This window comes from Podarcis vaucheri (genome assembly GCF_965113315.1).
Source record: "Podarcis vaucheri genome assembly, chromosome: 1".
NCBI classification, from domain to species: Eukaryota; Metazoa; Chordata; class Lepidosauria; order Squamata; family Lacertidae; genus Podarcis; species Podarcis vaucheri.
This window is the reverse complement of record NC_138759.1, coordinates 82,121,934-82,134,714: the sequence shown is the minus strand read 5'-3', so window position 1 is coordinate 82,134,714 and position 12,781 is coordinate 82,121,934. Positions and strand designations below refer to the sequence as shown.

The following is a 12,781-nucleotide window of genomic DNA, read 5'->3' as shown; positions in this document are numbered from 1 at the left end:
AAGGAAACTGCCAGCTGAACAAAATAGCTAAGGTCCAAAGCATTCCCTACAGCAAAGCTAGGAAAGGGGTACTGCATATCAAAAGCCTTTCTTCTCACCTCACATGAAGTCCACTGCCAGCTCTCTGGGAATACTTAGGAGTTGCTTTTAAATGGTAGAAAGCGGCTGCTCTCTCCTTCTCCTCCTGTCCCCCTCCAAGAGTTGTTGGCAACAACATGTCTGTTCTCTCAAATAGAATTCAGGCGCTGCTTCACAAAACGTGCAAATGATGAGTTTTTATTTTGGAAGGAACACTTTCTAACAAACTCAAGAAAGGCGGGTGGGGAGCGAGAAAGCTTTCCCTCATTGCAAGCGTCTTCTAAAGACAGACTTTCCTCAGGTGCTCATAAAACCCAAAGTTGTGGACTCTCATTCAGGTTAAGGTGGAAAGCTGAAGATGATTTTATCCTGTAACATATGTATGAGAACCCAGTGCAAACTTTATGAGCAGCTTTCCCAGCTCACCACTGCACATGGGAGTAAATGGCTCTTTATATAAAAAAGGAGCAGCCCCAGCAATACTTTCAAGCAGTGTTCTTATTCTTTCGGGAACAAGTTTTCGCTTCTTCTCTTCCCTTTCTGATGATTCCCCCCATCTTCCTTCAAGCCTATCCCCATCTTTTGTGTTGTTTTTATGATGCTAGCCAGCCGCTCTGAGCCTGGCCTCGGCCAAGGAGGGTGGGATACAAATAAATTATTATTATTTATATATCTTTTCCATCCTGCTGTGCTGCCTCTCAGCTGCAAACCCACCATGCAACATGTGTCATATCTCCAGATAAATGCCCGTGGATGGCAGCTTGTCATTTTACTCCTATTTCTGCCCCACTTGTTTATCACACATTGTTTGAATTGGCTGACCAATTGGAAGCTATGGAAATCAAGACGAGGACACAGATTCACACACACTATGCTGTGGCTACTGTTAGACAGGATTAGAATTGTCCCCTTCTGCTTATCTCAATGAACTGTCCCTGATTAAGTTTGAAGATATAGTATGATATAGATATAGTATCTTCCCTTTGAAGACAATTCTCCCTAAGTGTATTACATCTGCTACATTGTTTAGAAGGACAGAAGTGCTGTCAATGTTCTGACACAAGTAATAACATTGTTCTCTTAATTGTTTCACAAATGCAGTCTCTGTTTGGGAGCCCTTCAGGTAGCAACCCTAAGCTGGATGTGGACTTCATCCTGCAAATCTCGTTCAGGAGCCCAATGCATATCATCAAGTGTCTTCACAATGGGAAGTATTAAGTCAGATTCTGCCAAAATGAAGCAGGGTGGGTGTAAACGTGCAAGATCTGCATTTTTAACAGGAGGCCCTGGCGGTTTCCTGCAGAACTGATCAGACAGGGCTGTTTCCTGTACGAAAAGCCTGTGGGACACTTTCAGCACAATTCTGCAGGGAGCACACACATCAGAGCATGTCCCAATGATTCTCATCATCCACTCCCAAATCTGCTAGGAATATGCTCTGTCACCAAGAGAAGAAAAATATTCCCTTGCCGATGCAAGGATAAGCCTGCTCTTTGCCATTCTATTAATCCTTGCAGTCCAGAATAGATGCCATCTATGTTTCACTGTACAAAGTCTTGCCTTCTTTTACTAATGTGGAGAGGTAGTTAGTATCTGGAAAACTATACAGCATCATAAGGTTTGCTATACAAATTGATAGTTTCACTATGGCCCTCTGAATACAGGATTGTACTACAGTAGCACCAACTATTAGTACGGGAACAATGCTGACAGGTTTGTTTTTGGGGGCTCACTGCTGTACTTTAATTAGCAAATCATGTTATTCCTCAAACTTCTGCTTTTACAGATCAAGAGCCTGTCTTGCGCAGATGTTATATACACCCCCAATTTGATTCTAAAGCTTAGAACAAAAATAGGAATCTTCTGCACCAGTGCAAAGCAGTTTCTTTCCTAGCCTAATTGCTGTGCAGCAGGGGTGAACAAAAATGGGGGGGGGGCAGTGGCGTAGCGTGGGTTGTCAGCACCCGGGGCAAGGCAAGTAATTTGCGCCCCCTAACCCATGGATTTGTGCCCCCTAACCCTAACCCCCAGATGTTGTGCACAGTGCGGCCGCCCCCCCTGCACCCCCACGCTACGCCACTGGGGGGGAGGGAAATCACAACATGCAGGAACAAAAGGTTAACTCTTCCCTCCTCACCTATGAGACATACAGCGAAAATCACCCCTGCAGCAAATAGGCTTAAAAGTCAGCTCCCATTGACAACTATGGAACCTGCTTTTTAAGCATAATAGTTGTGCAGGGGAGGTTGCAAGAAAGAAAGGCACAGGCCAGTGTTTCTCTACCCTCCTCTGACATCCTTAACATCCTGACATCCTTAAGAATGGATGGATGGATGCTCAGACAAATTTTGATGTAAACCCGCATGATTTTTTTCAGGCACAGGTAAAATGTGCACACTTTGCAACAAATGTACCCAAAAGTTTGAAATTACCATGCTTCTTAATAGCCACTGCTTCAGACTAGATCCCCTTGCACAGAATTCCTCAAATAAGCCTTGCTGCGAGAGCCCACAGTATCTGGTTGTCACATGATGCAGGCAGCATCTCTGATGTCCTAGAGACTTTGACAGCATGTCAACAATTAAACCAAGGTCACTGCAGGGTTTTGATGTGCCTCATTTATCTCGTTTTGCCAACCAGAAAACTTTTCAGCATGGGGGTGGGGGATGCAATTCCCTTCTCTGTGGCTAATATTTCTGCAGCAAACCTGAGGTCACTGTCCCCTATTCATCAGCAGCGATCAGACAAGCCACTGGCATCCAAAGATGAAGAACTGGATATTCAGAATTTTCCGTTTCCTTCCTAGAAGCAAAATCACTTACTTTAACCCTCCCTTTGCAGTCCTGAGCATGAGGGCATGAGAGTGCCAAAGGTGTTTCTTCCCAGGAGCAAACAGCTTACTGTGTACTGTAAAACTCATGGTCCTCCTCTCAAGCCAAACACCAAGAGAGTACCAAACTGCTCTTGAACAGAGCCCCTAAGAATTCCAATAAAATCCTGGGGACTGAGACTAGTTTTACAAAAAAATTTAAGACAGTACTAACATACTATTGCTACACACTGGCACTTAGATTTTGACCCTCTAAGATGCTCCAGTTGTTCTGCTTTCCAACTCTGTGAATTTATGAGAAATCACAAAAGAGGAATCCAACGTATATCCCAGCCAATTTAGGCTTTCTATTCACAGCGTGGATTGGTTTTAATGCTTAAATGAGTGGAAATGCCCTCAGGGGAAAATAGGTAGCACATCTAACTAGGAATTTCATCAAACTGGAGGCTCATAAGAAACATCTTCCTAAGGCACAAGCTAACTGCGCTGCCCTGCATCTTAAACCCATCCTCTGCCCTGTATATCTGCCCTTAGTGGCAAAACATGAAGTTATTCCAAGTACAGGTCAGTCAAGGTTCCACCTGGGACAGTCCTTTCTCCCTTGGCTGTGTACACACTACCTGCTTAAAGTGCGGCCAGGTCGTTTGTTTTTCTCAGTTCGGTTTGATGCTGGATTGTTTTGTTTTTTTATGGGGTGGGGCATGTAGTATTAGGAACCGAAATGATTTGCGGCTTGTGTCCTGCCTACACCACTTCCCAAACCAGCTGTGGGACCGCATTGCATGCAAAGTGAACGGGAGCCTCTGTCTGAAAAATGGGGGTGACAACAGTGGCGTAGCGTGGGGGGTGCAGGGGGGCCGGCCGCACCGGGCGCAACATCTGGGGGTTAGGGTTAGGGGGCGCAAATCCACGGGTTAGGGGGCGCAAATTACTTGCCTTGCCCCGGGTGCTGACAACCCACGCTACGCCACTGGGTGACAGTAGACTGCCTTGCAAGGTCGGCGGGAAGCTGAAGGAGGCTGGGTTTCTAAAACGGAGTTTGGACGCTAAAACTTCTGGAGACAGGGTCATTAACGCTCTCCGACGTTGCGGGAACTAGACGGCAGCAGCCCTCACCCAACGGCATTGCCTCGTTTCGGGCAGCGGCATCCCGAGCGTCCGGGAGAAAGTTGGCGACCGGCAACGGGGGAAGGCGAGCGGGAGGGAGGCCGCGCAGAGCCTCGACGGCACCCGGAAGGTCCAGGGAGTCGCCTCGCCGCCCGCCCAGACAGACGCGTCTTCCCGCAGGCGGCGGCGCCAGCGCTCGGGACCCCGTCTCTCTCTCTCTCTCCCTCCCGGATCCCGCCACTTCCCCCCGCCGCCTCCCGCCGCCCCTTCCCTTCCCAGGAGAAGCAAGACCGGGCTGCAAAAGCAAGCGGCGCATTCCCGCCCCGAGGTGCAGCCGAAACAGACAGAGGACAAAAGGCCAGGGAAAGTGCCAGGGCCGCCTCTCCCTGCCTCCGCATCCCGGCTGGAAACGGGTCCCCGCAGCAGGGCTCCCGACCTACCCTCTCCACATGCTGCCTCCGCGGCACTTCCAAGGACGTGGCCCGGAGAGAGAGAAAGAGGCTCACGAGGAGGAGGAGGCAGGGGAGGCGGGCGCAGCCATGGAAGTCTCGGGGAGACGGCGATCGATCCGCCTCTGCCTGCGCTCCTTCCCTGCCAGCTCCGCTGCTGCAGTGGCGGAGAAGCCCTTCCAGGCAGCTGCTCGCCGGCGCGTCTCTGCAGCGCGGGGCGGGGGGGGGGGGAGTCAGCCGGCGGGAGGGGTCACGTGACCTCTCGGGAGGCTCTCCTCCTCGCCCCCTCCCACTTCCACAGCGCCAAGATGCACGTGCACATCCAGCTCGCCAGCGAGTCACGTGACCGGCCCCCCCACAACACCCCCCCATCCATTCACTCGGGTTCTGCGCGGCGCCCGAGCGCGGGCTGCCCCTCCCTCCGCGTGGGCCTCCTCTGCGTTTCATTCGAGTGACGGGGCCGGCGTGACTCTCTGCACAACCCCCAATTCCTTCTTTCCACGCCAGCCCTGCCAGCTGCCAGCTTGGGCTTTCTTCCCGGATTCAGGCATTCTCGCCAAGATGCGCCCCCCGCCGCCTCCGCTCTTCAAGCGTCTCGCCCTCGACGCAGGACCGGAGTAACGGAGGGAGGAGACGTGGATCGCATAACGCTCGCCGCGCGGCTGTAAAAGATTGCTGTTGAGATGGAGATACCGGGCGCAACCGAAGTCCTTTTGCCCGGACACTTGGGAGAGGCTGTGTGGCTCAGTGGTAGAGTGCCTGCTTTGCGTAACGAAGGTCCCGGGTCCAGTCTCACGGACGCCCTGGTGGGGCTGGGAGGGACCCCTGCCTGCAGATCTGCCAATCAGTGAGGACCCTAGAAGAACCAGTGGTGACTCCCTATAAGGCAGCTCCTACTTACTAGCCTGGTGCCGGAGTTGATGGGCATTGCCATTCAAATGGCATGCATGTGCCACGTCTTCTGATCACTTATTCAGGGTGGGGCTTACCTGCCCCTTCCCCAATATTTGATTCAAGTTGGCACCCCAATGCATAGCCAAGGGGCTGCAGCTGCCCACCCTAAATCAATCAAAATCAATACAAATATGAGGTTCTCCCCCCCCCAACAAAAGCCTGCCCCACTAACAAAAATCCTGGCTAGGCCCATGGCTGGAATGATAGGTAGAAATAATTCATGGACCTACTACACCCCCCCTCCTCTCCCCAATTTTAGGCAAACTGCCCTCTCACGGCCTTATAAAAACAGTGGGAGGGGGGTCACCAAAGGAAAGGGGCCAGTCTCTCTCCACTGACATAGTTTGAGCAGTTTTTATATGATGACAAATTGCTTTTAAATGTTGCCAAACCCTGAGCCTTTAAGGGCAGCGTGGCTTACCAATATTCTGCTGTCCCTGTTTACTCGGAAGAAAGCTCCCCCTGACATGGAGAGCAATTGCTCAAGTGTGCATTAAAGCAATCTTAACAAATACATCTATGTAATTGGATTTCAAGACTCTGAAGGTCAGGGGCCCATCCCTCACATTTTGACTTGGAAGTCAGCTTGAGTTCATTGGGAACAGCTTTCAAGGAAATGTGCAATGTGACAGGCAGTCTTGCAGCCCCTGCTTCAGTGGGGAGGCAGTTCAACAGCGTGTCAGCAAAGCATGACAGGCTTGCTATACCTGATTCAAAATGTTCATGGTCTCAGGTGAGGGGAAGCACTCAAAGGAACACATTGTAATTGTGATCCACCATCGTTATGCATGGATTTTCAGGTTTACGTAGGCGAGATATGTTGCTGTTAGAGAAATAATACACCTTTAAATTAAAGCCCTACTGAAATGTGACAAGAAATTGATGTTATAGAGCAACTTCTTCCCCTTCTTCACCAGACCTAATAGAGGGAAGGGTCTGTTTCCCTGGAATTATCCTTCAAGAGTATTTAAAGAGGAAGTTACCTATAAAAGCTCTTGCTGAAAGTACATTTGAAAAGTCTTTTAAGGTGGCATAGCCTTTCTTTTGCTGCTGAAACATACTAGAATTCAGGAAAAGAGTGGCTGTAATAATGCATTGGATGAGAACCATGTATTTTTCATGCATTTCCACAGGACTTTAATGTAAAGGCACATTATTTTCCTGGCCTCCTTAATAGCAAAAATGACATTTGTTCCCCCTATATAAACACCACACACACTGATGGTTTATAATAATTTTTTTAAGTGTTCCCTCTGTTGCCCTTGAATATTGTGGTAATAAAGAGAAGCAAGTAGGGAGGGAAGAAGAGACAGATATGCTATGTAAGCAACAGACTGTCTTTGGCATATCAAGATGTCCTTGAGGCTGGTAATGCTGATATCTTGTCTAGATGTAGTTTCATGGAAAGCCAGAAGCAAATGAAAATGTCAGGTTTTTTATGCAAGGGACTGTGTTTCTCCCTCTTGCATTTAACTCATAGCTGATTGTCATACCTTCTTCCTGCAGCATGTCACTCCCACTCGACAAATTCAGAGTTATTAATAAAAAAAAGACATGCTGCCCCCTTAATCCCATGCTCTTCAAAAACAAGGTTCCAATTGCTGTTGCATAAATATCAGGTGAAACAGCAGCAGCCCATCCATGGCAAAAGTGGAAAAGACGACCTGGTAAAAATTAAACAATAAAATGAACCATCAGGATTCTGGACTAGATACACCTTTGGTCTGATCCAGGAGGGTTCTGAAGCTTTCATGTTCATATATTAATATCAAAATCCCATTTCATTCTAATGCATCAAAACTACATAGTACTTCAGGGGGTCAGCAACACCTGCTACACTCAAATGCAAGTTCATTTAACTTTCTAAGTAAGACCAGACTTATTGGGCCATCCAGTCCCATCTTGAACGGTAATTTTAGACAGCAGCTTTTAGCAGCATGGGGGCTCCAATTTTCCTGCCCCAACCTCCACTAACTTTCTACATTTTAGGACAAAAAGTATTAATAAAATGTCCAAAGCTGTTAACAGGTCTGAAGAAAGTGGCAGATTTCTATGTTTCTTGCTTCTTGTCTCATGCATGTGAACTCATTATTATAAAGCCCAGAAGTTCCAGCTACCTAATCTTACTCCTTGGCCCAACAAGTATGCATAGGATTGCAGTCCTTAGCCCCTTGGATAAAAATTATGACCATAATTCCGCAAGCCCTTTTATGCCTATTACATGGATGTACAGTATGTGAGTGGTGTGTTTCCCTTTATTTCCCAAACAAATTCCACAAGAGGAATTTACAAAGCCATTCACAGTGCTACATGGGGGTAAAAAAATCTCTTGCTGATTGTATGGGTGTTCTCCAGATTAGGGGCCCTGCTTCTTATCCCTACCATTAGTCAGTAATGATAAGCGGGCATGACAAACAACTGTTTCTCCATCTTTCTGACACCCTTATAAACATTTGAAAGCTATAAACTGGTTTCTCCCCAAAGTCCTTTTCGGTAGGCAAAACATACCAAGTTTGTGTAATGTTTGCTCCTATGGTTTGTCTCTAAGTTCTTTTATTATCCTCGTAACTCTGCCCAGAATCCTTTCCAGTTTGTCAACATCCTTCTTAAATTGTAATTCCTGGAACTGAACATTATCCTCCAGATAAGGTCTTTCCACTGTGAGCGTATGAGGTTGTTCGATGTTGTGCAATGGCAACTTGAGCCAAGTAAAAATGCATTGTTTAACTAGCTTGGGGAAAAGGAACAAATGTAGAGTGTGTTGCAGCCAGTTCACAGGTTGGCAAATCTAGCAATTCCAATACGTTCAGTGAGATCCCCACATGAAATTACTGCTTTATGTAGGAACTGACATGCAAATCCGGCATTTACACAAATATAAGCCCATTTTCCATTACCCATGTTGAGATGAAAGAGTTATGGAAATTTGGACATTGTATAAGTGTGCCCATATGCCCACAAATCAGTTCAACTAAATGTGAGTGGAACTGTTCTGTTCCACTCAAGTTAGTTCACTAAGACAATGGGAATTTTTCCATCCAGAGTCTGACAAATAATCATTTCAGATTCCAGAACAAAAGTACAGCTCAGAACAGCTGCTGGCCTTTTTTCTAATGTACGGAAGCCTCATGCTTAGCTTAGGACTGGCTGGTATCCTTGACCTGAATCATCACAAGAGATCTTTCCATATGCACAAAGTCTCTTATACAAAGAAAGCCCAAAAGCATGTGTGCTTCTTCCCCTTCCAGGGGATTTTCTGGAACCACCACCAGATTCCATAGCCAATTTGTTGAGGAATCTGTCCAAGATGGGGAATCTGCTAACTAATTCCAGTATGTACAAAATTTGGTAGCATCCCTACTTGCTGTGCAGAGTGGCAATCACAAGTACATAGTTTTGCTCCACTCCATATAATGAACTGTCAGCTTTATGTGAAATGGCCACCAGGAGCCATGTTTGAAAATGGAAAAGTACAGACTACAGTCTTGCTAGTGACCCAGTAAAAGGTAAAGGGACCCCTGACCATTAGGTCCAGTCGTGGAAGACTCTGGGGTTGCAGCGCTCGTCTCGCTTTATTGGCCAAGGGAGCCAGCGTACAGCTTCCGGGTCATGTGGTCAGCATGACTAAGCCGCTTCTGGTGAACCAGAGCAGAGCACGGAAACGCCGTTTACCTTCCCGCCGGAGTGGTACCTATTTATCTACTTGCACTTTGTGCTTTCGAATTGCTAGGTTGGCAGGAGCAGGGACCGAGCAACGGGACCTCACCCCGCCGCGGGGATTTGAACCACTGACCTTCTGATCGGCAAGCCCTAGGCTCTGTGGTTTAACCCAGTACAAACTGACAAAAGTGGAAAACACCTGACAAGAGTTCATTTTACTTTATTTGTATGCATGCATATATTAATGCTTTAAAATGGTGACAGCAGGGTGAGTCTGGCTATCAAAGACAATGCATATGTCCTCAGGTTAAAAAGAAAAGAATGTTGCTAATGCAGGATGGAAAGAATTCAGAGACAGACAAACAGACAGACAGAGCAATCTAACCACTAGCTGGTTGTGTTACAGACCCAGTTCATGGAAGCAAAATAATAATAATAATAGTAATAAATTTTTATTTATACCCTGCCCTCCCTGGCCAGGACTGGGCTAAGGGTGGCTAACACCAAATATGAATTACAATAAATCATAATAGAAAAACAACAACAAACAAACAAACAAACAAACAAACAGTTAATTAAAATACTGCTTAAAATACTGCTTAAAATGCAGCCTCATTTTAGTATGTGCCACGCATCCTGAGCCAGCACCTAATAGTCTACAAATCACTTTATCAACAACAACAACAACATTATTTAAACTGAAACCTTAGGAATAGCAACACCCCCCCACACACAAATTGGCTTCAAAACAAAAGCAAGGAAATGATAGCTGAGGGAGAAGGAATGTGCTAATGAAAGAACTTCCAGAGGGATAGCTGGGTGAGTCTGCTCTAGCAAAAACCACAAAGCATCTTCCAGCACATCTATTACAAGCATTTTATTTATTTACGTATTTCTTCACTACCTTTTAAGTCATGGTCCTAACAAGGCAGTTTAGAGAACAACAACATAATGAAAGATGTGAAATGCAAGGCGGTCCAAACAATGTTAAAATGTCAGCATAGAAACTAAGGCATCACCTATATAATTTAAACATGAATCAAACAGCAACTTAAGATTCAGATATATAGCATTAATGTACTAGAGTCCACTTCATCAAACACTAATGGAAGAAAATACTTCTCAGTTGAATGTATCAGGGGAAAAAGGAAAAGTCCCTTCACCGTGCAGGCCATTTTGCCAAAACCAACTCCAGAGCAGTTTCAGCTGTGCAGCTGGAGGAGCCAATCGATTGCAATAACATATGGCTGGGGATTTAAATTGGCACCAGATCCTGACTGTGGCTCCTTCCCTTCTGAAATACATAACGGTCTGGAATGCAGGATCCCCTCAGACGAGTGCTGAGACAGCTTTAATTGGCTCAGCAGGAAAGACTGGAGTTTAGAGAAATAATACCGCACAGGAAATAAACATGGACAGCAGCCGAAGGGCGGGCGGGGGGAGAGGGGTTTCAAATGGAGGTTAGATGGAAGGTTAGATGGTTGTGATTTGAAGCCTTTGTGACACATGAGCTTTAAAGAAAGCTGGGAAGCCTGCAAGCACTAGGTCAAGAAATTGGTCGGTGAAGCCAAATTGCGTATGTGGCCCTGATGCTCAGGGTGGCTTTTTCATTTTTTTATATAGATCAGGGGTGGCTAACAGGTCATAGAGCGGGAAGGCGATCCAGGCCAAGGCAGCATCCTAGGAAGGGCTGCAGCTCAGTAGCAGAGCATCTCTTTGGCATATAGAAGGTTTCATGTTCTACCCCAGACATCTCAAGGTAGGGCTGGAAGGAGATGGCCCCATCTGAAATCCTGGAGAGCCAGTCAGTGCAGACAATACTGAGTCAAATGGATCAGTGGTCTGACTTGGCGCAAGGCAGCTTCCTATGTTTTTTTATGTTCCACCCCTGGGCAGATGGCCATCTAGCCTGCACTTAAGTAATTCCAGCTGAAGGAGAAGCCACCTCCTTCTGAGAGAGTCTGTTCTTCCACCATCAGAGAGCTCTTACCACTGGGAAGTTTATCCTCATGTGGCAGAGGGGCCTGAACTGTGCCCTCATGGCCTGTAGGCATATGATAAGGGTCACATGCTCAAGCTATCTGAGTGTAGCCCTGCATGTGTCTGTATGAGAGGCTGCTTGCTGAGGTCTCTGAGCTCCTTGAAAGATGTTTGTACAGTGGTACCTCGGGTTAAGTACTTAATTCGTTCCGAAGGTCCGTTCTTAACCTGAAACTGTTCTTAACCTGAAGCACCACTTTAACTAATGGGGCCTCCTGCTGCCACCGCACTGCCGGAGCATGATTTCTGTTCTCATCCTGAAGCAAAGTTCTTAACATGAAGCCTTATTTCTGGGTTAGTGAAGTCTGTAACCTGAAGCGTAGGTAACCCAAGGTACCACTGTATTATATTGGTCTTCACTGCAGCTGGCGGGGGGGAGGTCTAACCCAGCTCACTATCCGTATGCTGTTCTCCACTCTTGCTCCCAGCCACTAAACTAAAACACATTTTTAAAGTTAAAATGACAGATTTTAGGGGGTTTTGGTGAACCACAAAAACAACAACTTCCAGGGGGTTGATACAGCCCCCAGACACAGATTATCCAACTCTGCTAGAGTGTTTTGACAAGCAGTTAACAGCTATGCACAAGTCACCATCCCATCACTGCCCTACTGAGATTCTCCCTCTCCTTGCCTGTTTTATTATGGGGTTTAAAAAATGCTGCATACTTTGTCTTTGGTTGACTACCCCTAAAGGTCATCACCTCAATTCTAAGCTAGCATCTGCATGAATCTGGAGCAATTCAGGAACTTAGTTGGTGCCCAGAAATCTGCCAATGGAAACAAGCAAGGAGAGTTTCCATGTTTCTTACACATCATGTGAGTTTGGCACCCCATTGTTTTGTGGTTTGCCAATATTGCTGCCTTTGCATGTAAGCATCCATTGATGGACACTGTTGAAGCTAATATTTAAAATAGTGGCTGGGAAGCAATAACAACTTGTCAGCAACCAGATTATCTCTGGTGGCTTAGTTATGCGAAACTGTCTGTCAAACAGCAACTATGGCAGATAGAGGCTCCGTATTTGTTAAACACAATAGCCACTGATGAAAGGCAAGCTAGGATGTGATAAGCTTATCACTTGATTACTCCCACGACAACCATCTTAAATGGCGGCAAGGTTTGTAAGGCAATGAAAAATTGTAAAGTGTGAAGATGATGATGATGATGATGATGATGATGATGATTTCTACCCCGCCCATCTGGCTGGGTTTTCCCAGCCACTGTGGGTGGCTTTCAACAGAACATTAAAAACAGAATAAAACTTCAAACATTAAAAACTTCCTTAGCAGATAGACTGCTAGGACTTTTATGAGCTGATGATGAAGATAGGCTAATCTATCTTTTGCCCAGCTAGTGCCCTCCCATCAGCCTCAGCCAGCTCGGCCATTTTGGCTGGGGCTGATGGGAGTCATAATCCAAAATGTGTGATGGGAACCAGCTTGGCAAAGGCATTATGCCAGTGCATCCAGAGTCAAACTTCCAGGACCACAGCTGTTTGATGTATACCCGTGCCCGACTGTCCCTCCTATTTTCTGGTTGCTGAAAGTGATGAGGTAAATTTATTTATGATGTTCTCTTGTACGGCTTGTATTTTAAATTCTTTATGCAAGCCACCCTGGGATTGCTATTGCAATAAAGAGCAGGTAATAAATATTTTAAAT

At 46.4% G+C, this 12,781-nt stretch overlaps 1 protein-coding gene across 5 annotated transcripts in view; it reads right to left on the bottom strand.

The window, feature by feature from the left end:
- RAB3IL1 (RAB3A interacting protein like 1) overlaps window positions 1–5,072 on the bottom strand; it is a 30,306-nt gene extending 25,234 nt beyond the window's left edge. Inside the window, exon 1 of one of the 5 annotated variants that reach the window (XM_082236093.1) lies at window positions 4,456–5,072. In XM_082236093.1, coding sequence (XP_082092219.1) covers window positions 4,456–4,466 — 11 coding nt within the window. In that variant the 5' untranslated portion in view covers window positions 4,467–5,072. The remainder of the gene's footprint in view (window positions 1–4,455) is intronic. The other 4 variants (XM_082236092.1, XM_082236094.1, XM_082236096.1 and 1 more) reach the window with 4 other exon arrangements.
- Between the last annotated feature and the right edge of the window lie 7,709 nt (window positions 5,073–12,781).